At 35.1% G+C, this 24284-nt stretch overlaps 2 protein-coding genes across 3 annotated transcripts; one reads left to right on the forward strand and one right to left on the reverse strand.

Moving 5' to 3' along the window:
• Nucleotides 1-2822: 2822 nt before the first annotated feature.
• On the forward strand, nucleotides 2823-19912 carry LOC128026530 (guanine nucleotide-binding protein G(I)/G(S)/G(O) subunit gamma-12). 2 transcript variants are annotated; one of them, XM_052613795.1, is made up of 4 exons: nucleotides 2823-3061; nucleotides 3168-3262; nucleotides 18606-18714; nucleotides 19552-19912. In XM_052613795.1, the coding sequence occupies exons 3-4, from the start codon at nucleotides 18610-18612 to the stop codon at nucleotides 19675-19677; spliced, it is 231 nt and encodes a 76-aa protein (XP_052469755.1). In that variant the 5' UTR covers nucleotides 2823-3061; nucleotides 3168-3262; nucleotides 18606-18609; the 3' UTR covers nucleotides 19678-19912. The 2 variants fall into 2 exon arrangements, with proteins under 2 accessions (XP_052469755.1, XP_052469748.1); XM_052613788.1 differs by lacking the exon at nucleotides 3168-3262 and having other exon boundaries at nucleotides 2826-3061.
• Nucleotides 19913-21819: 1907 nt separating this feature from the next.
• LOC128026543 (growth arrest and DNA damage-inducible protein GADD45 alpha) lies at nucleotides 21820-24179 on the reverse strand. Its single transcript, XM_052613807.1, has 4 exons — nucleotides 24028-24179; nucleotides 23449-23550; nucleotides 23150-23366; nucleotides 21820-22430 (listed from the first exon to the last, which is right to left on the reverse strand). Exons 1-4 carry the CDS (start codon nucleotides 24066-24068, stop codon nucleotides 22317-22319), a joined length of 474 nt encoding a protein of 157 aa, XP_052469767.1. The 5' UTR covers nucleotides 24069-24179; the 3' UTR covers nucleotides 21820-22316.
• Between the last annotated feature and the right edge of the window lie 105 nt (nucleotides 24180-24284).

Raw genomic sequence — 24284 nt, forward strand, 5'->3', positions numbered from 1 at the left:
TTTGAAAAAATAATATATATAAAATTATAGTGCATCGCACATGGTTTTCCATGTTTGTTCAGACCTTTGCTGCAACAATATTGGGGTATTTTTTGTTTGTTAAGCTGAATTCTTTATGAAGAAGATATTATCACCTTGAAACGTATGTTTCCTGCCATTCCTATCCTGTCATAATGATGTGATGTGCAAGTATCGATCAGTCACTGATATGTATTTCTATGCATTATTTTTCCATATAGCTGATCAAGCTGGAAACAGTGGTGAATACATACTGTTGACCACCACCTTCACATGTGGATAGACCTACAGAGATCTACAAAATGACCAATAAAGGAGCTCAAGACTAACCATCACCTTTATTCAGGGTCCAACAAAAGTCTCAAAAGTTTAAACAATAAGCTTTTGTGTGTCCTTTGTGTTCCCTGTCATTTCAAACACAGCCTCACAAACATTAAGCCCCTTTTTCACTTAATGGCTTTCCATTCCACTGAGGTTCAGTCTAAAACATCTGCTTGTGCTGGGCGGTAGAAAAATGGAGTTGCACACCATCTTGTGGGTGCTTGGGAGAAATTATGAAGTGTGTCTCGACTGTGGGTTGGCAAAGGCACTGGTGTTTGAAAGGACCATTACAAAGTACTTCAAACAAGGTCATTTCTTTCAATAATGCAGCAATTGTTTGTTGTTTGTGTATTTTGTAGCTGAGATCATTGTTTTACCCCTTTGATTTCTGTAATTACAAAACGGGGGGGAGGGGGGAGGGGGGACACTGTCATGTTTTTTATTTATTTTCTTCTTTGGTTGATCCTTCCTCATATAACTTCCATAAATACTAATGTTTTTTTGACACTTTTGATTGTCTCACATGGAAATGTAGGATTTTGTTTTTTCATGCTTTTTTAAAGATAATTTAAATAATAATAATAATGATAATAATAATAATAATAATAATAATAAAACATTTTATATTTGTTTGATTAAAGGGACTTTGCTTAATAAAACACTGGTGAACAGAACTGTATGATGTGCTGTATAAAGTATGTCTCAGAACTACACTTGATAATGATTGGGAGACTAAATACAATCACTGTCATTTTAAACCTCACTTATTTTACATATCAGTTTTAGCTTGTTTTTGTTGTTGTTGTAATTGAGGCACAAAATCTAAATGTTTCCTGTGTTATGAAAATGTATGGGTGGGACATGTCCCTGGGTCAGCATTGTCTCCGTCACTTTTTTGAAACATCTTGTTGCAAGGAAGTATCTAATGCATATGAAACTATATATTAATTCCGGTTAAATCACAATCAAAAACAAATGCACACAAACGTGTCCCTGCTTTTTGATCTTTGATAGACTGTTTAGTAATATGAAGAATCTTAGGCTTAAAAATACATTTTTTATTATAGTGCATGTAAGAATGAAATTTTGAATGGAGCTAAATGAGTTACATGTTGATACATTAACCCACACCCATATGCACTCACTCCTGTCCCACCAACTTTTGAAACAAAGTTACACCACTGGCTATGAATTATGTTATTGTTAAAAACTGAAACTATTGAACAACAAAATTACTAACAGAAATAAAATAAAAATGAATTTATAAAAAAATATTAAAATAATAATCACAAATACAATTACTAAAATGTAAAATATCAAAATAAAAGCTAATTCAAAATAGAAAAAAGAAAAAGAAAAAAATGATTAAAAAAAAGTATAGGAAATTTCTTTCTAGAGATCACAATTAAATAGCACACTCTAAAATGCACAATTTCATTGCTTAGTATGCTGCCATCATCTTCCTGCCCATCTCTGCAACACAGCAGCCTTTCAGTTTATCTCAGCCTCAACAATCTCCTGCTGTTTTCTTGAAACAGGTGCAGACTAGTGATCCACTGACTTAATACTGATTTTCTCACAGAATGCCATTCAATATGTACGCTGTCATAATGTGTCAAATATTTAGAAAATGCAGTGACAATTTTTCACTGTGTGTATGGTGTTGCCATCTACTGATACGTCTTCTTTACAAATGAGGGTAGCCTACTTATCTTGAAATCCTAGACTATTTCCTTACTTCTTTATTTGTGTTACTGAGTTAACATGGTTGAAACAGAAAACATAATAACATTAAATGGGTAAATATGAAATAAAGACCAATCAGGATGACGACTGACTTTAAATAATTTTGTCACCGTGTTGTGTTGACAAAAATAAAAACCTTATAAAATAAATATAGCCTATTTGAGAATATGTACAATCCAAGGACAAGTGGACGGATGATGTCAGAACTTTCCTATTTTCAAAAGTAATGGCACAATGTAACTCATCAATCTTTTGAATGTGTCAGTGTTGTAATGTAAAGAGACAGCCACCATCACAACGATAGATTCCTGACAGTACTAAAATAACATGGACAATAAAATAACATTCTTTGCAATTTTGTCAGAAAGAATCACAGAAAGAGGCGGCCGAATTGAACAGAATTCATAGGGAAAGAGACAGAAAACAATCAGCGGCTTTCTTTTTGCTGAAAACTAGAACATACAGAGAAAATCCACGTAATATAAACATCAATATCAGTAACAGAAGTCACATCAACCAACAAATTAATATAATAAATAATTATAAATAAATAAATAAATAAATAAAATAGTCTTATTATAAGGCCGTTATATTGCATACAAATAATCACAAAACAGTCCTAAAGCAGAGCAAATTCGAACAGTCCATATAGCTTTATTATTGAAGATGGAGAGATGTCTCTCCCCACAGTTCGAATGCTTCGAAAGGTCGACGGTGACGTCATGTCTCGCGCGGACTGTGATTGGTCAGCGTAGGTGGAAGTGTTACAAACGGTGTCATTCACAAAGAAACACGAATACGTTACAATAGTGACAAAGAATGCAATTAACTTTAAAATAGTATTTAGATAATTTTTTCAGACAGTTGTACTCACGGACCTTATGAAGTAGGCTACACGTAAAACCAATTCTGGGGCGTATTTTCCATCTCTAAACTGATTTATCAGGAGATCACACTTCAAGAGATTGTTTTAAAGGTAAGAGTGTTCTGTCGACGGCGAATGAGTTTTACGGTTCGAATTTATTTGTATTTTACAAATAACACAATATGTGGCAACTGTACTGCTTCTTTTTGTGACCTAGGTACATTTTATGTCGAAGAGTTAAAGCTGTTGCCTTGTAAACTTTTATAGTTTGTCAAGTTGTAAACCGGATTACAAACTTTCACGAGTCTACAGGTTAGTGAATGTGAAATATTAAACTGTAAATCAATAGGTGGCCTTAAATCTAACCCATGAACTACAAAGTTAAAGTTAAGGTGAATGCCTATCTATCATCCACCCTTTGGTATGCGAGGGAAATTCCTGTACTTCTGAATCAATGATATTAGTAGGCCAAAATGACTCTGGTAGGGTTGTTTTAAGATGAAAATACAATAAACATGTACCACATATCATTTTTTAAGTCTTTCTCAGCTTCTGTGAGATTGCCTCAGATCAAACTATACAAGTAGAACCAAGACGAATTAATTTCCTTCTGTAGTCAGTACCTTAAGTATGTACACATTAAATATGGGCTATACAGTCCAGATTTGTTTATAATGTTTTAAACGCCTAGTTTTGCCCCTCTGAAGGGGCTTGCATGCATGACTACACTGTTAATGATCCACACTCATTAGTTTGCATGTGAGCCCATTGAGGAGCCCTTCATTTCTCTTTCATCAAACTCTGTTCAAGGGCCGTCCTTGGGCCGTTTTATGGGCAACAAAACAATCTGATGTTATCGGCTTGGTAGCCACATCCATGTTGTCTTCATGTGTATGAGATCTTCATGTGTAGGAATCTAGTCTGATCTCCTTTGAAAGATGACACATGGCCCTGAGAATGTCCATGATCTCCCATAAATTTAAGTAATACAGTTTAAATAATTAGATTTCTGTTTAAATGAATACTTTACCCCAAAACAGATTGATTTATCCTCCCTGCCATTATATCTGTGTCTTTCAAGATCCAAAAATTGACAAAAAGAGGGAAAACACCATAGCAGACCATATGACTCAAGTGCTATATTCCAATCCTTTTGGAGCTATAGAATGTGTTTGTGATTAAAATATCAAAGTTTACATACAGTACATTTAGAAAGTCTTCCAGTTGTGTGGACATTCACACCAAAACCAGTCATTATAGCAGTGTTTTCTCAGTTTTCTTTCTTACTGATAAATACAGTTTTTATTTGAATTGTTATTCAGTTTGTTATTTAATCATGTATTACTGTGTATTTGGAAGGCTCTTGTCTTTCAAACATATTAACATGCACATATTCACATTATTCTTTATTTACGTGTAATGCAGGGATTTACAAACTTTTTCTTTTTTTTTTGTCAGCCAAACCACTTTCAACTAATATATTTATTTGACGTACCCCTGAGAGTTTAAGGAAATCATGAATCTCAGACGTTTTTTAATGGTCACATGACATGGAGTTAAACAAAGAAAATATGTGTGTATATATATATATATATATATATATATATATATACATACATATTTTTTTTTTTTTTTTTTTTTTTTTTTTGTAATGCAAGATCCCATTAATGCAAGTAACTAATCTTTTTTTCTTTCTTTTAGTTATCCAGAATGACAAAAACAAAAGTTAACTGCCCCCAACCCACAAGCTGTTAAATATTTGGCTGCAATATGACATATTAGACTTTCAAAACCTGCAAACATTGTTTTTTTTCCTCTTACTCAAGGAAATGTAATTGTACTGCTTACTGTGAAAACTATGTGCAGTTTCTCCTTAGTTTAGTTTTCTTCTATTTAATTTTTGGTTATGTTGTACAGTGCATTTAGCCAATGTTCGTACTTGTTGCAGTAGTTTGCCCTTTGTCAATTTGATTGTGAAACTAAGTGTTGCACCATTTTGGTTTCCTCAGAAGCCACATTACGATTTGTTGTATCGCACCATCATATATATGTCAGCACCACTCTCACTTAAAGCTAGAGATAATGGAAAAAGCACTTAAAGTTAAAAAAAACAAAAATTTAAATATGAAAATTAAAACTAATGTAAAATATTGATAATGTATAAATAATTCCCACACTAGCCCGTCCATAGGCAATGTGAGTTTGAATAACTCATAAACTGTATTCTCACTCCTGTGATTTCACAGAAAAATGTCTTTGCCAAGATCAGGCACGTGCAGTCATTTTCATCCTCTGATACCTTTAAAAACATTTTATCTTTTTTTTAATTTTTTTTATAGAGCTGCTGAGAGCATGACTTCAGAACTACACTGAAAAGACTGTATTTTGGAAGATTTAAGTTATGCAAGAATTACAAGATCATGTGCCATTTTAGTCAATGGTTTCCTAGTTCTGATGTCAAATGTAAAAACTGTTATCCAAGCACCTAAAATGATTTCTTCGTGTTTCTCATTGGTTTTCCTTGACCTGCTCAGTTAACCATTTTAGTTACACGTTATTGCAGTAATTATGATATACAAAATCATGATTGGTGAAATGATGGCCATGAGGTTTTTAAGAATTTGTGGATTCCACTTAATGTCTGCCAACCATTCACCTCCGTCCCAATCTGATGAATGGATTTATTGTATTACCCTTGTCAAAATCATCATACGCTTCCACTGTTAGGCATGTTTATGACAACCTCAAATACCATCCATAACAGTTTGAATTAGTCTGTGAATAAGGAGCTGATAATAAAATCTGCCGAATGTGCATGAAAGTTCAGTTTAGTATAAAGCCGTAGTATTTATTCAGCTGTATTTTATCACAAATTTTGAGCAAGGCTTATTCTATGTAGTATATAGAGTGTGATATGCTGTTCTTCATCTAAAACTATTTTATGTAATATTATTTATTGTTGTTTGGTAAGTTGTTTTGTTAGTATTGTTGTAGTATTTGTAGCAGTAATTTATTCTACATTATACTAGTTAGTAGTAGCAATTTATTCTCCATCATATTTGTGTGTATAATATATATATATATATATATATATATATATATATATATATATATATATATAATATTTTTTTTATATATATATTTTTATGTAATGTTATATAATTGATTTCAATAATTATAAGATTTATTATTATTATGTAAGTAATTATTTTCTAACAGTAATTATTAGTTATTACTAACAGTGTTTTTTTATGTAGAATATTGGAAAATTTGTGCTGTTAACATAAAAAAATGACAGATTATGTGTCAGCTGTAGCTAAATTCAAACTCTGCATGCTAGGATGCCTTCTACTGATAATATGTATCTGGTAGTGATTTTTATGTTGTAATGATGGTCTGTGACCACAAAGACGTTGTTTTGGCACCTAAATCCCTGCACTACCATTTATCTCCAAATGATGGCATACATGACTCAAATTTGATTCTATGCTTTTAAGTTTGCGGATGAAATCCAATTAGGCCATAGTTGGAAAAAAAATCCAACTCAGAATGAGCTTTATTGCCAGGTATGCTTACACATACAAATAATTTGTTTTTGTGACAGAAACAAAAAGAAGAAAAAGAAAAGAAAGAAAAGCAAAAAATCCTGCCTTTTGACATGATTTTCCATTTTTAAAGTTTGGTTGGGGTCAGGTCCATGGTGAGAGTCAAGTCAAGTCACCTTTATTTATATAGCGATGTCTTTAAACAAAATAAATTGCGTCAAAGCAACTGAACAACGTTCATTAGGAAAACAGTGTGTCAATAATGACAGTTAAAGGCAGTTCAAGTCAACAATATCGCTGTAGATGAAGTGACCCCAACTAAGCAAGCCAGAGGCAACAGTGGCAAAATTATGTGTGAGACACAGTATAAACATGACAGATGGTCATAATGATACATCCCCCTTTTAGCTTGACCAAGACCAGCTGGACAAATTTCACATTTCCTTGCTATCTGACATCAACATTAAGAGTGATTAATGCTATTATCTATTCATTAACTCCAACTGTTAGGAACTATTCTAAAATTCACCTTAGAAGTCTTTTTCACTAATCAATGGGGCACAACATTACCATAAATGGAAGTAAACACAAGATTATGGTTTTGTTACTCTATAACCTGTCCCCATTCTTTTTGATGTGCTGCTTTATTTGGTAGGGACACAATTTGTCTTTATAATATATAGTAGCATAAAAATGTTGTCACTGCTTTTATTACAATTATATAATTTAATGGCAGATTACATCAGTTATGTATTTCCCAATTGTTTGTTCGAGTAATAAGAAAGTGCTGACATTAAGTCATGTCTTTCCTGTCTAGGAATATAGTTTGCCATGACCTTTCAGTATTAAATCTATGCATTTGCTAGATGCCTTTCCCCATAAAATAAAATGCAATGCATTAAAAGTTAATATTTTGCCAGTATGTGTTTCCTCAGGGAATCAAACACACAGCTACCTATTCTTATTTGGACAACTTCTTTAGGAATAGGAATTTGCCAAAACTATCTTCCTGATGGGAAAGTAGTGAGAGCATGGCTTCTTCCTGAGAGTAGAGATGGGCAAGATTCAGGGAAATAGCTTCCATGAGGCAACTGAATGAATGGAAGTTATTGATCCAGCGAGGTGTCAATTGCTGTAAACTGAGAATAGTGTCTGTTGCAATGAGCAGCCTCAGGTGGTTGAGACGATGTGTGTTGAGGAAACAAAGCTCTGTGAGAGTCCAAGGGGAAGTTCATTGTCAGGGGGAACAAAGCAGCAATTATGAGAAGTTTGGGAAGCTTCCTCAAAGACCTGAGGTTGGCTTTTGGGGGACTTGTGAAGGGAGTTTTGTTAGAGAGGTTCTATGTGGGAGAAGCTCATTCTCAGGGTGGCCATAGGGCCCCAAAGTGTTTTGTCCCACAGTTCTTCTCTTAAAGAATGATGTATGCAGGTGGCATGAGGCTATAAAAGGGCGCTCTATGTTCATACAACAATCGTACTTTATCTTTTTGAGCGCAATATCCCCAATTGGAGTTAATGTTAAAAAATGAAGCGTGTCTTAATTTTAGATTCAAAGTAATTTGATCAACCAGGATTAATGATTAAAAGTGAGACTGTTATTCACAAAAAAATAGTATTTATTTGTTTTTGTTTTATTTCCTGGGAATGCCATATTTTTTTTATTATTATTATGTTGGACAGACATGGTGTCTGAAGATTATTGCTTCTAAAGTTTTTTTCTCCCATATTTGGTATTCCTTTTTTGATCTCAATAGTTCATAATACTCCTTCACAAAGCTGCGTATTGAACATCAAATATGTCCTGTTTTCACCAAGTGTGTCATGTCATGCACAATGGCAAGAAACATTTTTCTATTGAATTGTACTCACAGGCTATATGCAAAAAACAAGCGTACAATGTGAACAAGTGTCCGATTCATGAATGATTGACACTTATGAGTTGGTTCTTTTTGAATCAGACACAAACATTACATTGATTTAAGTCTAATTCTTGAACGAATGTCTCTTCTGAGTCAGTCTGACTGGAATTTGACTATTTTGATGAAGACATTTAAAATGAAAACATATAGGCTAGTTCAGGAAAAGTTTTTAATTCAGTGGTTAAAAGAAGTTGTGGGCCTTTTTGCCCTTTATACCTCTAGCAAGCTGCAAGATAACTCTCATTGGTAATTGAACATAACAAATTTAAACCAGTTTTCTCTATGGGGTTTCCAAAGGAAAGCCTGCCATGTGCTGTTGATTGTTTTCTTGTCATGCTTGTCATTCTTGTCAGTGCTTTCTTTTTCCCTTCACTCTGTATAAAGGTGCTTTCTCTGAAGTCTCTTTCTTTGTATTTATCTCCTTCCCCAGTCACATGCTCTATGTGCATTTGTGACTTACTCTACTCACCTGTAACTAAAGTGTGTTTTGGGTCACTTTCTTTCTCTATCTATTGGGCACAAAATTATTGTGACCTTGTGACGCAACGGTAGCATGTCTGACACCAGATCAGAAGATTTCACGTTCAAATCATGTCAAGGTCAAATTTGTATTCATTTATTTTTAATAAATTCTAAAGAAGGAAGGCACAGACATTTACCTTTTTTTGAAGTATTGTGTTTTGCCAGTCAGGTCAAGTTCATTGTGGACTAAACTGTTCATCTGGAACAGTTTGTGTCATGATGTTCTGAGCTCCTGTCTGGTTCAGAATAACTTCCATGAAATGCTTATGATTTTGTGACTATAAATACTCTCTTTAAGGTGTTATGTGCCTGCTGTGTCTCCTCTTCAGCAAGTCAGTGTGCAAATATCATACACAGATCTTGATTATGTGTTATATGGTTATATATGTTTAGAAATAATGAAACTTGTACAGTTTTGGAAATGCATCTGCATCAGCCAGTGTGTGTTCTTTCTGCAAGATCACAGCATTACTAGTGCCAAGCTTGTGGTTAATGAGGAAAGCATCGCTACAAGTATAGCTTATATTTTTAATTTCCACAGGGCGAAAGTCATTTATAATTCAATGAGTTCTGGAATTTTGCGTGAGGGCAAATATGTCCCTCCACAGATTTTACATAAGATTTATTGGGCCCTGTAAAATTTTGCCTACAAAAGTTTCACAGTAATATCACTGATGTGGCAGTACCCTTAGTGTTAATGTATTAAACATTCTCTGCAAGAGCTTTTGGCACCTAAAAACAAACAGACAAACAAAAAACAGGTTATTGTAACTTTGTTTTGCAATTGCAACTAAATTTCAAGTAATTGCTTATTTATATATCCATATTGCAACATAACACTTCACTTGGGTCCCTAAACAACCACTCAGAACACATTTTCAACCACACAGCAACATACTGAAAAGCACCTAGAACACCTTAGAAACTGCGTAGCAACACTTTAGTATTACGAGTTTTGCACATACAAACACCTTAAATTCCACAAAATGTACACATCTAGTTTTAGTCTATAGTATTTCTGGGGGTGGAGTTTGTAAAATGTCTACTTTGCAAATGAAATATATATTTGTGTGTGTGTGTGTGTTAAATTGCCACGTTTTAGTGAAAAGGATCTTTTGATCCCATGATGATACATTAGTTCATGTGACATTCAGAAAATCTGGAGGCGTTAATGTTTGCAATTCTTTTCCATTTGTAAATGGAGGCTGGATTGACAGGGTTTCTTTTAAACCCAAACATGCGTTGTTTGTCATTCGAGGCATAGAGATTTTTTATTTCTAATTTATTATCATCAGATTTCTGTACAAATGTGAATGTTAGTGTGCTCATTGCTACAGGTTCACATATACTTCTCTGAATATGAATGGTTAATGCAAAACATATCTTGCTTGTCATACTCCTTTTTTTCTGTTTCTCATTTTAAGACTTAGCTTGTTTCATTTTTCGTAAGATGCTTTATCTTGCACCGTATATTGATGTTCCTCGTCATTCCCATGCATTCTCCTGTTCTCATTTTTCATGAAAACATTTGCATTTCATACACAACCCTGTCCTGGAAACTATGCCACTCAGCCATCTGTAGAGTCGGGAGAACACTGTTGTCACTGGAGCATTACTCATTAATGGTGCTTGATGGGACTGGAACAAACCCTAACCCAAAATATTAAACTTTGGCTTGTAACTCATCCAGCAAAATAATGCTTCAGATAATAATAATGCTTCAGATGTGCAGAAAATCCTGTGTGCTTACACTGAAGGAGAGACCAGAGAAACACTCCAGCCTGTGATTAAAATGATAAACCAGTCATGTTTAAATTCCATTGGTGGTAGTTGAGAAAAATGTGCATATATTAACATATAGTTTAGTTAGATATCATTTTATGAGGTAGCGTTATGTCTGGGTGTGCTCCATTTTATTCTGAATGCTACTACATTGAAAACAACACAAGTTATCATCTCCAATTTGTAAATGAATTACACTTGTGAACCAGTTTATTTTAATAAGTCTGTCAAAATGATTCATAAGCCAGTTTTAAACTTGCTCAAAATTTTTATTATAATTTAAATTGAATAACAATATATGCTGCTGGTCTGCAACTGCTTTATCTTTGATGACTAGTAAAGCGGGGTACATTCAGTTAAAGGGGGAGGGGGGGGGGGTGAAATGCTCGTTTTCACTCAATATCCTGTTAATCTTGAGTACCTATAGAGTAGTACTGCATCCTTCATAACTCCAAAAAGTCTATAGTTTTATTATATTCATAAGAGAAAGATAGTCTGTACCGATTTTTCCCGGAAAAACACGACCGACTGGAGGCCAGTAGGCTTTTGCGTTGAGCGTTTGGAAGCAGTAACATTATCGTGAGGACAAAACCATCATCCAAAACAAACCATGGCTAACAGTCAGATTCAGCCGTTTATTTATGATCCAGAATCAGATCCCGAGGCTGAAAACTGAACAAGAGCAGCAGCAGCAACGACTCGCTCGAACCCCGGTCTCCGGCATGGGAGGCGGACGCACTAACAAGGAGGCAGAGATATTTTAAGCAGTTTTACTCACCGCCTGTGGTTCCAACACACGATCGTGACCCTTTTTTGTTGGGATTGCATCATTCTTAAGAAATAAACGATATGCAAATCCATCGTCAAACTGGGCCTTGTTTGTAAAACAAGCATCTTCGAAATGCAGGGAACAAACAAAAACACTTGCACAACTTCGTTGATGCTCTGTAAAAATAAACTCCGTCCACTGGTCCCTTAATGCTGTTTTTTCTTTGGTAATCTGTGCAGGGTTGTCTTGCCCTGGCAACCAAAAACACACTTCTTTTGTGACATTTCGCGACGCTCTCGCTCTGATCAGTGTGCTCTGCTATACGGGAGCGCGCGCTCTTCCGGCAGATGTGCCCTTAGGACCCATATAAGGAAATTCCGCTCCATCTAACGTCACAAAGAGCCATACTCGAAAAAAACTTTCCGAAACTTGTGGCAAACCGGAAGGAGTATTTTTGGAACAGAAATACTCTTTCAAACGTACAACTTAATTTTTGAAACTTTGTCCATGTTTAGCATGGGAATCCAACTCTGTAACAGTGTAAAAAACTCAGTATGCATGAAATAGCATTTCACCCCCCCTTTAAAGGATTATGAGGTCGAAATGCAACACTGTTATCCACATTCTGTACTTGTACAGTGTGTACGGCCCAGCTTATGTTATGGCTTCAAATAAATACTTCAGATTATTATAATAAGAAGTTACAATGGATAAATAATAGCGAAAAAAGCGAAAAAGAGGGAAAAATAGACAAAAATGCTCTTGCTTCACTGTCAACAAATCGTTAAGAGCGGAGGTGTAAAGAGTACCTGAAAACAATTCTTGATATACTTTATAGTGAAAATTACTCCATTGCAAGTTACAAGTCATCATTTCTAAAACAACATAAGTAAAAGTCTTAGAGTATCTGATATTAACAGTACTTAAGTATTTTACTTATACCAAACATAGGCTCAAAGATGCACGAATCAAAGAGACATATCTGTGAAAAACTAGGAAGAGTTGATATGTGAGGGGAACAATCATTTATTTTGTAAAACCAAAACTGCACAAAAAAAAAAAAAAAAACACTCTCTTTAGTATAATGGATAGATAAAATAATGTTAAGTAAAATTAAGTCAAATCTTTCTTGCACAGGATGTGCTGGTTTCTGCCTCATTGCCTGCTGAAATAATGTCCTCATCTCATATATATACAGTAAAACACCTGTGATTCATACGTGCTAAGAAACTCACAATCATGTAAAGTAGTGTTTGTGACAAATTTGGAGGAGTAAAGGCAAAATGCACAAGATATAGTACTTGGTTGGCGATATCACTTACTTTGTAGCAGAAATAAACTGCTGTAGAAAACCTAAGGTGCCATGCAAAATGCAATGTGTGATAGCAACACTCATTACAAATGTAGTGGAGTCAAGAGTACAGATATTAACTAAAAAATGTAGTGAAGTAGAGAGTAAAGTTGCTAATATCTTTGATACTCTGTAAAACTACAGAGTATCCAAAAAGATACTTCAGTACAGTAATGAATTACATTGACTCAAATACTTTACACCTTCAAAGCTCTTAATGTGTTAACAACTGACTTCTTAACTGAACCGTTTTTTTTTTCAGTTATGTATGAATTTAAATAAACTAGGAACTCTTTTTTTGTAACTGAAGATTCATATTCATCAGAGATTTGTTGTAATAAATGTTTCCATATGTACTATTTCAGAAAAACTATAATTGTTTAGCCAAGCGTCTCCTGATTGTAATGTTTATTAATCATGTTAAATAGTGGTCCTTTAGCTCAATTGGTAGAGCATCAAGCGCAAAGTTGGGGGTTTGATTCCCCGGGAACAAATGATAGGTAAAATTTGATATCCTTTATGCACTGTAAGTCGCTTTGGATAAAAGCGTCTGCTAAATGCATACATTTTAAATTTTTTTAATTAAATTTTAATTTTAATCAGTTGTAAGGCAAACTTGTATGGGAGTAAACTGGCACTTGGATGACCTTTTGAAACCATTATGAACACAGTTTGACATTTATTTTTTCGAACGAGCATAAATATTCTTAAAAAATAAAAGTGAGACTTTTAACTGCTAAATGTTTAATTTTAGGACTGTCTAGTCATATTTGTTAGAATTGAATTCTGGAATGGAGCAATATCTAATGACTGAAATATCATAAAAATTTGGGAGAGGCAAAAAACTTTGCTACAAAAAAAAAAAAAAAAAACCTTGCAACTGCATACAGTAGCAACTCGCTACAAAATACCTTGCAACTGCAGACCAACACCTGGGCAACTGACTACAATAGCCTACCCAACATGGTGGTCCGAAAATGTAAGCATCTATTTGCAGCTTATATCAGTGTATCAAAAACAATTCATGCAATATTTACTCACCTTCATGTTGTTCCAAACCTATATGACTTTATTTCTTCTGTGAAACCCAAAACAAAAAAAAACAAAAAAAAAAAAACTAGAAAGTCACACATGCTTGGAACGACCTGAAGGTGCATACGTGGACTTTTTTGGATCTCTTTTAAGGATTATTTATTTTCTATAAACTCACAGCAAGTTATTCTTTCATTCTACATTTGCTTGTTTTCTTGTCTCACTTTTCCCATAGTGGAGCCCCTCAGCACAAAGACCCTCCCTGTAAAATCCCAAACCCAGTTACTGCTGTGTGACTTTACTGTGTTTTCACTGTTATTGAGCCATCCAGTATATTAAATAGGAGGAGCCAAGTGCAGACCTTTGGCCTCAGATAGCGATATATAATCTGATGTACTCATACAGAGTGGAGCTGCTAGTGACTGGGGCTTCATAAACTCTCCTTTGCTTTAGGGTTGTAGCCTAATTGCAGAGCTCTGCTGGGGTGAATTTGTTGTTCGAGGTTGAATGGTTGTGCGTTTCTCAGCTGCTGAGATGAATGGGGGCATTAAGAGGAGAGTGACAGGCAGATAACACAATGGACGGAGGTTTTATTGCACCTCTGTTGCACCAGCATATCTGGCATGTTGCCCACAGATATATGCACAACCTCCCTTTCACAGCTGCATCCTCTCTCTCACTCTTTTTCTCTCTAATACCCTCTTAAACCACAACAAAGAACAAAAATGCAATTCTTTCACTGTAGATTGTTCCAAGTCCTAGAATTTTTCCAGGGTTGCCTGACTTGGCACAGGTTCATCCCCTCATGACAGAGTTATTCGTTTTCTAAGGGGTGAAACCTCGACATACAGCTCTTGGTTATCAGGTTGCACACATGCTGACTTACTTGAGACATTATCTCCAAGAGCTGCTTTTTGTTTAGGCCCCAGGCGTTGACTGATAATGGCCCATTATTGTAGCCTTGGTCCTGTGTTGTTCAGTGTGGATTGACTCGTTTTTGTGGACTAGTTCACATATTCCCATCTGCTGGAAGTCACTGCACAGTGGTTATTTTTGACTTGGCCACTAATACTGAATGATGCTTGGGCAAGTGCATGATGTCATTGTCACAGTTATACTTCAACCTGCTGGTTGCAAATCAGTTTACAGTTGTTAAATACTAAAGCAAACCGGCCTCATTGTGCTACAGTGCTTTTAATGATTTAAGACTTTCATAAAATTCCTAATTAGTTGGCAGAAATCCTTTGCTTGAATATGGTGGAAATAACTTTTTTTTGTGTAAACTAGGAAAGAACAATAAATCTGTATCATTTCAGTAATATAATTTTTTTTTTTAATCTAATGATTTCAGTCAAAATTAGATATTTACTTGCTATTTAAATATAATACTTAGCATTAGTCAATCTCAAAATAATTATCCATTTTCAGGCTGTAAATTATAGTTGTGATGCCTAAACTCACTTGTAGCATTTAAAATGGCAAAAGTTTTGTCTGCACAACACGGTCTCATTCTGGACATACTGAATTCTGCTGGACTGCATGCTTATTAGATATGAGTACACATTCATTCAGTGGAATACTTATGCCATGTAGTTTTGATAGATGTTGACACATCCTTTTCATGATAAAAATATCTAGGCCAGGAATAGTTCCTGGAGTGCTGTTGTCCTGCAAAGTTTAGCTCCCATCAAAATCAAACACCTGATCAAGCTAATCGATGTTTTTAGGATTACTTATGCTGCGTTCCATTCAGAAGGGGACATCCCTATGCCCTAATCCCTTCAAAGGGTTTAACCTCCAGAGTGAGAGCTTTGAGGGGTGTAGGAGACCGAACAACTATTTCTTGAAATGCCCTTCTGTGTCACATAATCAAGTGCCCAAATGGAGGCGTCGTCATCATGTAAAGAATCTGCTCAAAGAATCATGGGAGCCCAAAGTGTCTATCAGTTGTACCCTTTGAAATCTTTAATTCTGAAGGGCCCTTTGAAGTGGACAGTTTTGAGCACTTCGGTTTGGAACGACCCTTAATTATGTTTGATTTCACTGATTGTTTCAGTGCCCTTCGAAGGGCGATATATCCCATTTGGAATGCACCAAAAGACCACAGGCAACTGGTATTTGTTCAGGGTTGGAGATAAACTCTGAAAGACAGCAGCACTCCAGGACCAAAGTTGCCTATTCCTGGTCTAGGCTTACTTCTGTTGGGTAATAACCCTGTTTGTCAGAGAGTAGCATGCACTGTCAGATGTGAAGTGTTTTTGAGAGTGGTTTCTATAGAACTGGACCCTGGGGCTTAACGGACTGCTTTCTGTAGAAATGGCCTCTGACCTACCTAATAAAATTTCCATAAAGTCGTTAAAACATCCTGGAGAAAGAGAGATGTTTATCAGATATTAGACCGTTTATCAGCCTGGTAGCCCATTCATTTCATAGTGTGATGGGTGTCATCAGAATGGGAGTTCAAACAGATAATAAAACATCACAATAATCCACTTCATCGGTTGTCTTGTGAAGCAAAAAGTGCATGCTTTTTTTTTTCTCCTCAAGACACAAATCCATCAAGGTGATTTTAAAAATCCATCCCCTGTTGTCCTCTCATAATCCACCAAAATATTTTACAACATTTTTGAAAAATCTTTACTTGCAAATTGTGCTTTATCTGTGCATATTTCTCTCCTCAGTAAGACAAGATGTGTTTTTCACTGGAGAAAGCAATATTATGGACAGAGGACAAAACATTCTTAATGATGGATTTGTTTCTTACAAACCTGCAGCTTTCTGCTTTTTCATTCTGACGGCACCCATTCATTGCAGAGGATCCTAAATTCCTCAAAAACTGTTCAGATGAACAAACAAACTCATTTACATCTTGGATGGCCTTAGAGTGAATAAACTTTCAGAAAGTTTTTGGGTTGAACTGTTCCTATAATACATCTAATAAAAACCTCCTGGTTGAGAAGTATTGCCCTAAATATCTACTAATTAGTATTCTTGACTTTCTTAGACTTTTTGCATATTAACTGCAATTTGTCTTTTCTTCCTAACACCACACCTTTAATGCTCAGTACCTTAGCATAAAATGAAAACGTTTACACTATTCTTTTGCTGCCTTTAGGTGATGCAAGTCCAAATGTGCTGAGTAGTCACAGTAGCATGCTGAGTGAGAATTAATTGCATTACTACGGCTGGTTGATCAGGGAGTGCTGGTGTCACTGTGAGATCATGTAGCGAATGGCTAGAACTGATAACATCTGCTGAATGAATGTGTCTAGGGGGCAGCAGTTGGTGACCTCAGGGTTAACTGAGACAGTTACACCTCTACACACATCAGTATGCAGTGTCAGTATCATAAAGTCATCAGCACATTTTCTTTGATTGAGGTGTAGACATACTGTACACTCAATCTTTAAAGACTGTCTTCCTGTAAAATTCAATTTACTTGTATTATCTTCTGCACACTGTATCTTCTATTGCTATATTTAGCCTAAAGATTCCATTGTTTTATTTAGATGGCATAATAAATTTAGTAATGTTCCTTAATGATTCTTAAGAGCAATAGGAAATGGCCCAAGGATTTTTGATCACGCATTCACAGTATGATCACATAACTTTTAATCAAAAGTAAAGGCATTAATGTTACTAAATAATTCTGTTTCAAATAAATGCTGATCACACAATCCTGGAAAGTGTATTATGGTTTACATCAGGGGTAGGCAAATCCGGTCCTAGAGAGCCGCAGAGTTCAGCTTCAACCCTAATCAAACACACCTGAACAAGCTCATCAATCCATTCAGGATTACTAAGGTACAGGCAGGTGAGGTTTTTTTTTTTCAGGGTTGGAGCTGAACTGTGCAGGACTGCGGCTCTCTAGGACTGAACTTGCCTACCCCTGGTTTACACAAAAAATATAAAGTTTTCAGCATTGATAATAATAATAAATATTTCACTAAATCAGCATGTTTAGTAGGCCATTTTTACCATATTTTTGATCAAATAAATGCAGCCTTGGTGAACACAAGACTTCAAAAACATAAGTTTCACTGACCATTATATTATAGTGTACATTCATAGAATGTTCAGCTTTCAAAATGTAATATTTGCATGTTAAATTGCAATTGCACTTCTTTCTTGCATCTTTTTTTAATTATTTGGCATAACTGAATTTGAATAGCTTAGGATATTTTGGATATTTTTTGTAGTGCAGACTGTCTGTTGACTGGCACCTGGATATTATGGAAGGGCATTTGCTATTATGTAACCTTTCCCCATAGAGAGCACTGTAACACTGTCCAGGTTTTGTAAGTGTGTGACATCATGCCACTGCCAAACTTCCTCAAGCCAGGTAAAGTAGGACATGTCCTATGTGAAAAAAAAATGTTTTGTCTTTGAGGACTAGTAACCTAAAACACCACCAGAGGGAAAAAAATGCTACAATATTTCCTCTTCCTTTAACCAGAAGTCTTTTGTTAAAGTATGTTTTGAGTGACAATAGATGCTGTTTTTCTACGTCATTGTACTGTACTCATGAGGAATTCAAGTTGTCTTAAATTGAGAGAATGCAGGAACCTGGAAATAAATAATACATTACAGGAACTTTTGAATTTGTTATGCATTATAACAAATAAACTTTTTGGCCATCATATCCAAATTGTGGATGCTGTTCTCTTATTGTGTCTTATTGTGATTGTTTCATGATATTTGTAGATTAATATTACATTTTGTTTTGTTTTTGCAGTTATATGGTTTCAAAAATGTCCTCTAAAATGGTGGGCTCAAACAACCTGGCACATGCTAGGAGGATGGTACAGCAACTTAGAGTCGAGGCCAGTATTGAGAGGATAAAGGTAAATTAACCCTCTAAATTTACTGTGAACAGATCTTTAAAAGCCATTTTATCCATTATTGTTATTGTGTATTTTTTACATTTGTAACAAAATAGCAAACAAATAATTATGCTTCCTAGTAAAAAAAATAATGTCCTTTTAAAACTATCCTTAAAAAAAAATCATGATTTCCATAAAAACATTATGCAGCACAACTCTTCATTCTTTTACGTTTAATCACTGATAATCGTTCTGTCATCATTTCCTTACCTTCAAGTTGTTTCAAACCTGTATTAATGTATTTCTTCTGCTGAACGAAAAAGGATATATTTTCAACCAAAGTTTCATTTTTTTTTTTTCACTATAGGAGTCAGTGTGTACCAGCAGCTCTTAAAAATTTTATTTTTTATGTTCAGCTGAAGAAAGAAACTCATACAGGTTTGGAACAACTGGGTGTGTAAAAAAAAAAAAGGATGACAGAATTAAAACTTTTGGTTGAACTATCCTAACTACCAAAAACTGCATATTCAAAGGATTTCTGAAGCATCATAATGGCTAACGGCTTCTGAAAATGTATTTATGTGTGTGTACACACACATTTATTTTGTTATTTTGAATTTTTACTGTTTAACTGTATTTTTTAATCAAATAAGTGCAGCATAAGAATGAGTTTTATTTTGAAAACATTTAAAAACATCTTAATGACCCCAAACTATTGAACAGTAGTGTATATTATTATCTTAAACCATACGCAATGTTTTTTTTTAGATTGAATCATTCAATCATCAAAGGGTAAAACAAATAAAACAAAAACATGCAAGAACGTTACATTTTCACATTCTGGCTTGTCTCATCTAGGTATCCAAGGCCTCTGCTGACCTCATGCGTTACTGTGGAGAACACGCCAAATACGACCCCCTTCTCATGGGCATTCCTGCCTCAGAAAACCCCTTCAAAGACAAAAAACCCTGCATTATATTGTAGTGTACCAAGCACTAATCTTATTTAATTACTTCTACTCAACTTTGCCTTAAGTCCAGCTCTAGCTCCTTAGTATAACTTTGTGCCATGTCTTAACTGTATTTAGCTCTTACAGTATTTATTACTGTAAATAAACTTCAATCAGTACTAATGAATTGCTATTTTTGTAATGATTAGCATTGCATCTCATCTTTACCAGCATCACTTGTCTTTTTTTTTTTTTTTTTTTTGGCCAAACTGAAGTAATTTCAGGAAATTATCCTATGAATCAAGCTGTTTAGAAATTTTAAAATTGGCTCAAGTTCTTTCTTTTTTTTTCAACTAAATGATAGTTACGCTTTGTGCTTGAAATAGGGAAGTAGCACATCATATTATGATATATTTGCAATTTACTTGATTAATTCTCACTTAATGTCTGATAAGCAGACGTGTTATATACATGAATAATATCGCAAAGGGACTGACTAAAATAAATGGAATTCAAAGATCCATATTTTGATTTGGATAATGAATTTTATGTGACTTCTGCAATCATCATTGTTTAAGTGCATGCTGGGTAAACAAAACAATATAGTAAATCTCACATCACACAAATAACTATTTGTTCTGATGAAAGGCAGTACCACTATGTGAAAATCCATTAGTGACAAGTTTCTAGTGTGGTTTGTAAGAAAAGAGAACTGATTACCCTGGACTTTCAAACCCTTGTACCTTAGGTTGTTCAAAGTAGTGCTCACTTATTTTATCTGTTGACATTGGCTAACGTTTCTGTTTTGTTTAGATTTAAAGTGCCTTTTCCTTCTGATTTAAATATATTTTTCCTGTGTCAAGCACACTTGTAAAAAAAAAAAGACCACTTTTGTTTGATATTTTCTATGAATTGAATGGATTTTTCCCAAAAAGGGCAGTCATGAAACATTCACACCTTTAATGGGCAAGCATTCATATATTGATGCTGCAACATCTATTATTTTGTAGACTTTAGAGAAGTTATGCAGTATTTGAGATTCACAACCAAATTCCTGTGACCTCAGTATCTCTGTGAAGAAACGAGTTTCCTTTTGTTCATTTTGGTGTTTTTTTTTTTTTTTTTCTGTTCTAATTTCTGTATTTTTGCAAGCCTTCATAACGTGTACTGAACCTTGATAGAAAGATTTTATTAAAATTGTGAAACAGTAAAACTAAGTGCATTGTATATCTATGTCAAATAGTTTGTACTATATCAGTGTATATCATATGAAAATTTGTCATATGTAAAAGCTGATTTTTATTATTATTATTATTATGTTAAAGTGCAACTTGGACATTTTGCTAAATATCTCTATTTGTGTTCCAAAGAAGAAATATATTCATATGGGTTTGGAATGATACTAAGGCAAGTAAATGATGACAGATTTTTTTAAGAGATATATTTTAAGAGATATTTACCTGCCTTGCATCAGCCTAAAAACATTCTCACCTTGTTTCATCACCTTTGAATAGGGAAGTGGTGGGTTAAACGATTGATTTACTGGTATGTAGTATCTGGAAACCTGACCTAATGTGTGCCAGTCATGTGATCGCGGCTGCGCTTTCTGAACACTTCCAAACATGTCCCTAGACACTTCCGTTCTCCAGCCGGGCTTGTATAATGGGTTACATTCTTACCACACATTGACTTTTAACCTACATAGGATCGGTTTGTCAAGCATAGCACAATTAAGAGCAGCTTGATTTATGACAGCTAGTTTGACATTGACGCAAGCAAGCGTACATTAAACTGAACCTGAGCAATGCATTTCAGCTGAAAAAGGAATCTGATGAATAGATGCAATGGTCACGCGAACTAAACAGGACAAAAGGTAGGCTTGGATGGCTTTTGTTGGTCTGTAACAGGGAGTCACGAAGGCCACTGAGTCCAGCGTGACCCTGCTGATCTGAGAGGTGTATGGTGTTGTCAGGTCAATTCTACTAGTCCACTTTGCTTTTCCAGAAAGCTCTAACAGAATAACCCGCATGACTAGCATGTTGTGTTTAAAAATACTTTTATTACAACACAAAATTCATTTGGCATTTGAATATAATAGTATAAAATATTTCACATAAATACTTATTTAATATAAATAATTTAAAGACCACAAAAGAACAATTAACTTATGTAAAAAAAAAAAAAAAAAAAAAAAAGTTCTTACAGGATACTATGGTCATTGGAGTAGTAGTCCCTTTAAAATAATATATATTTTCAACATTATTAACTACTAATAGTATACAATTAAAAAAATGATAGCAAAAAAATAAAATGAACAGGGCAGCCTCTTTGAAAAATATCACCTCTGATATTGTGTTGCCTGAGAAATATTTCATCCTGTAATTAACTGAAGTGCTTTATGACACCCCACCAATAAACTATCTCACAAGACACTCAGGTGCTCACTTCCATTCACAATTAGCTTCCTGTGACGTCCTCAAAAAGTCCCACAAGCAAAGCCAAAACTGCTGAATCATCTCGGATTGCAAAAGGGTGCTCCTCCTCCAGTTTATTCTGTAGCTTAGTCCCTAGTTCCTCCAGTCTGGACTATCAGTGCTTTTGTGATCACCTTTTTCAGCTTTCATGATTTTTACTAGATATTTTTATCCATGTTTTCCCTTGTCTTTAGCTGTCCTCATCGTTCTGGAAGGTTAATAATGGGCACCCACTGATCCATACAGCGACTCTCTCTGCAGAAGCGGTTCACTTTTCCCATAGCTGGGTTCTTCCATGTGGATGCATGTGGAACCTGTGAACATCAGAAGAAGAGATGGGATTACATTCGGTTTGTGTTTGCTAAAACATGTCCTGCTGAGTTATTTCTAAAGCATTAAGTATGGTATTTTACAGTCAAACTTGTCTTTAAATGGCGCACATATGATTTCAAATATTTTGTCAAACATTGTATCAGCCATCATCACCCTGATCTCTGCATTATCTGTATTGGCCATTAATAAGTCTGACACCTTGATTTCCTAAACCGTGAATACATCCTCTTTTTCCTAGACATGCCCTGGCCAGGATTTCTAAATCAAACAATTTAGAAATCCCAACCAGGACATGTCCAGGAAAAAGAGGACCTATGGTCACTGTGAGTGAGTATGAAAGTAAAACTGCAGTATATGGCCATGAATTTGAATGTCCTAATGGATTTTGAGAGTTTGCAAATCTTATTGAATGCATTCTATGGAATATATCAAATCTTTTGAAAGCTTATAAGCATGATGAATACTGAAGCACCTGTTCATTTGATTCAAATGGAGCAAAATGAATGCAAATAGGAGCCTATTTGCATTAGAATAAGTACAGAGCAGGATGTGCATGTGGGTGTTATGCAATTGAAGTTACACCTGGACATGTCCTGACAAGTTACTAAAAGACATGGCTCACATGCTGATTACTGGCCTGTTGGCTTTGGATTCATATTTAGATTCTAATCACAGGTATAAATTAACTGTTAACACTTACAGTGACCAGGATGCAGTGCAGATCCATCTGCTCGCTGCCGTGCATGCCCGCGCCCCCGAGGATGTGCGCGAGGCGACGAGTGTTGTTGACGCGCAGGATGTTGATGTCGTTCTCGCAGCAAAAAGCCTGAATAAGAGTGAAGTGAATCTGAAGCGCCACATCTTTCACATCATCGTCGTCCGTGGCCAGGATGCACAGCACAACGTTATCAGGGTCCCTAAAAAGAAGAGTTGAAAATTTAGTTCGTTTCACAGCAACTGTTGCAATGACACTGAAAACCAGTTAACACTGGAACTTACACATTGAGTGACTTCGCAGCCTCGTAGACCCCAACTGTAATACATCCCTGCGGCAATGTGGAGCGCAGGACCTCCTCCAGAGCTTTAATCACAGAATCCATCCTGTAAAAATCACAATTTAGATAAATAATCAAGTAATAAAACATTAATAGAGTCCAGAACGGATTTTTGAGGGCAACGGCTCGTGCACAGATTTAGACTATGGCGGTTGAACACTATTACAGTAATTAATGTTTTAAGTGATTAACTTATATAAGCAGATAAATTGTAAAACTTTTTCAGTAAAACCTTTATAGACCTTAGACCGTTAAAATTCTGTTGTTTAATGGCACGTCACAGCGCGCAAAGGGTCTCGTGAGCAGATGCAGCCGATACGGCTACCCGGTAACTTATGTGTTTGCTATCTCTGTCTTTATTTAATTTGTTCCACAATAAACTGAAATATAACTATACATTACAAAAATCGCTTTTTCGGACTTGAAAATTATTTGCTTATTGGTAAAATTACTATAATATTGTTAACGTTAGGCCTATATGGTTTATTTTTCGAATAAAAACATATTCGCATATTTAATTTACCTTTCAACAGAGTAATCTTCATTGAGTTCCTCAAATGTCATGTTGCACGTAAAATCCAGCACGGTTTTGAATAACTTTACTTTAAAAACAAGAGTACATCCACAAATGTTCTTGAAAGTCCTCTTTCTCTGGTTGTCACCGGGTAAGACTGACGTTACGAGGAGTTACATTAGATTTAATTTCCCCGAGAGCTGTAAAGAGAGACACAATAATCCTTATTGGACACATGCAAATCAAGATAAGTAAAAACATTGTGA

The sequence above is a fragment of the Carassius gibelio genome, chromosome A2 (genome assembly GCF_023724105.1).
Source record: "Carassius gibelio isolate Cgi1373 ecotype wild population from Czech Republic chromosome A2, carGib1.2-hapl.c, whole genome shotgun sequence".
Taxonomy (NCBI): domain Eukaryota; kingdom Metazoa; phylum Chordata; class Actinopteri; order Cypriniformes; family Cyprinidae; genus Carassius; species Carassius gibelio.

Excerpts from the sequence above, each read along its gene's own strand:
- LOC128026530 (XM_052613795.1), top strand. The coding sequence starts at position 18,610 with ATGGTTTCAAAAATGTCCTCTAAAATGGTGGGCTCAAACAACCTGGCA. Across the intron at positions 18,715-19,551 it reads CCAGTATTGAGAGGATAAAG|GTATCCAAGGCCTCTGCTGA; the intron begins GTAAATTAACCC and ends TGTCTCATCTAG.
- LOC128026543 (XM_052613807.1), bottom strand. The coding sequence starts at position 24,068 with ATGACATTTGAGGAACTCAATGAAGATTACTCTGTTGAAAG. Across the intron at positions 23,367-23,448 it reads GCTGCGAAGTCACTCAATGT|GGACCCTGATAACGTTGTGC; the intron begins GTAAGTTCCAGT and ends TCTTCTTTTTAG. Across the intron at positions 22,431-23,149 it reads TGCACTGCATCCTGGTCACT|GTTCCACATGCATCCACATG; the intron begins GTAAGTGTTAAC and ends TGATGTTCACAG.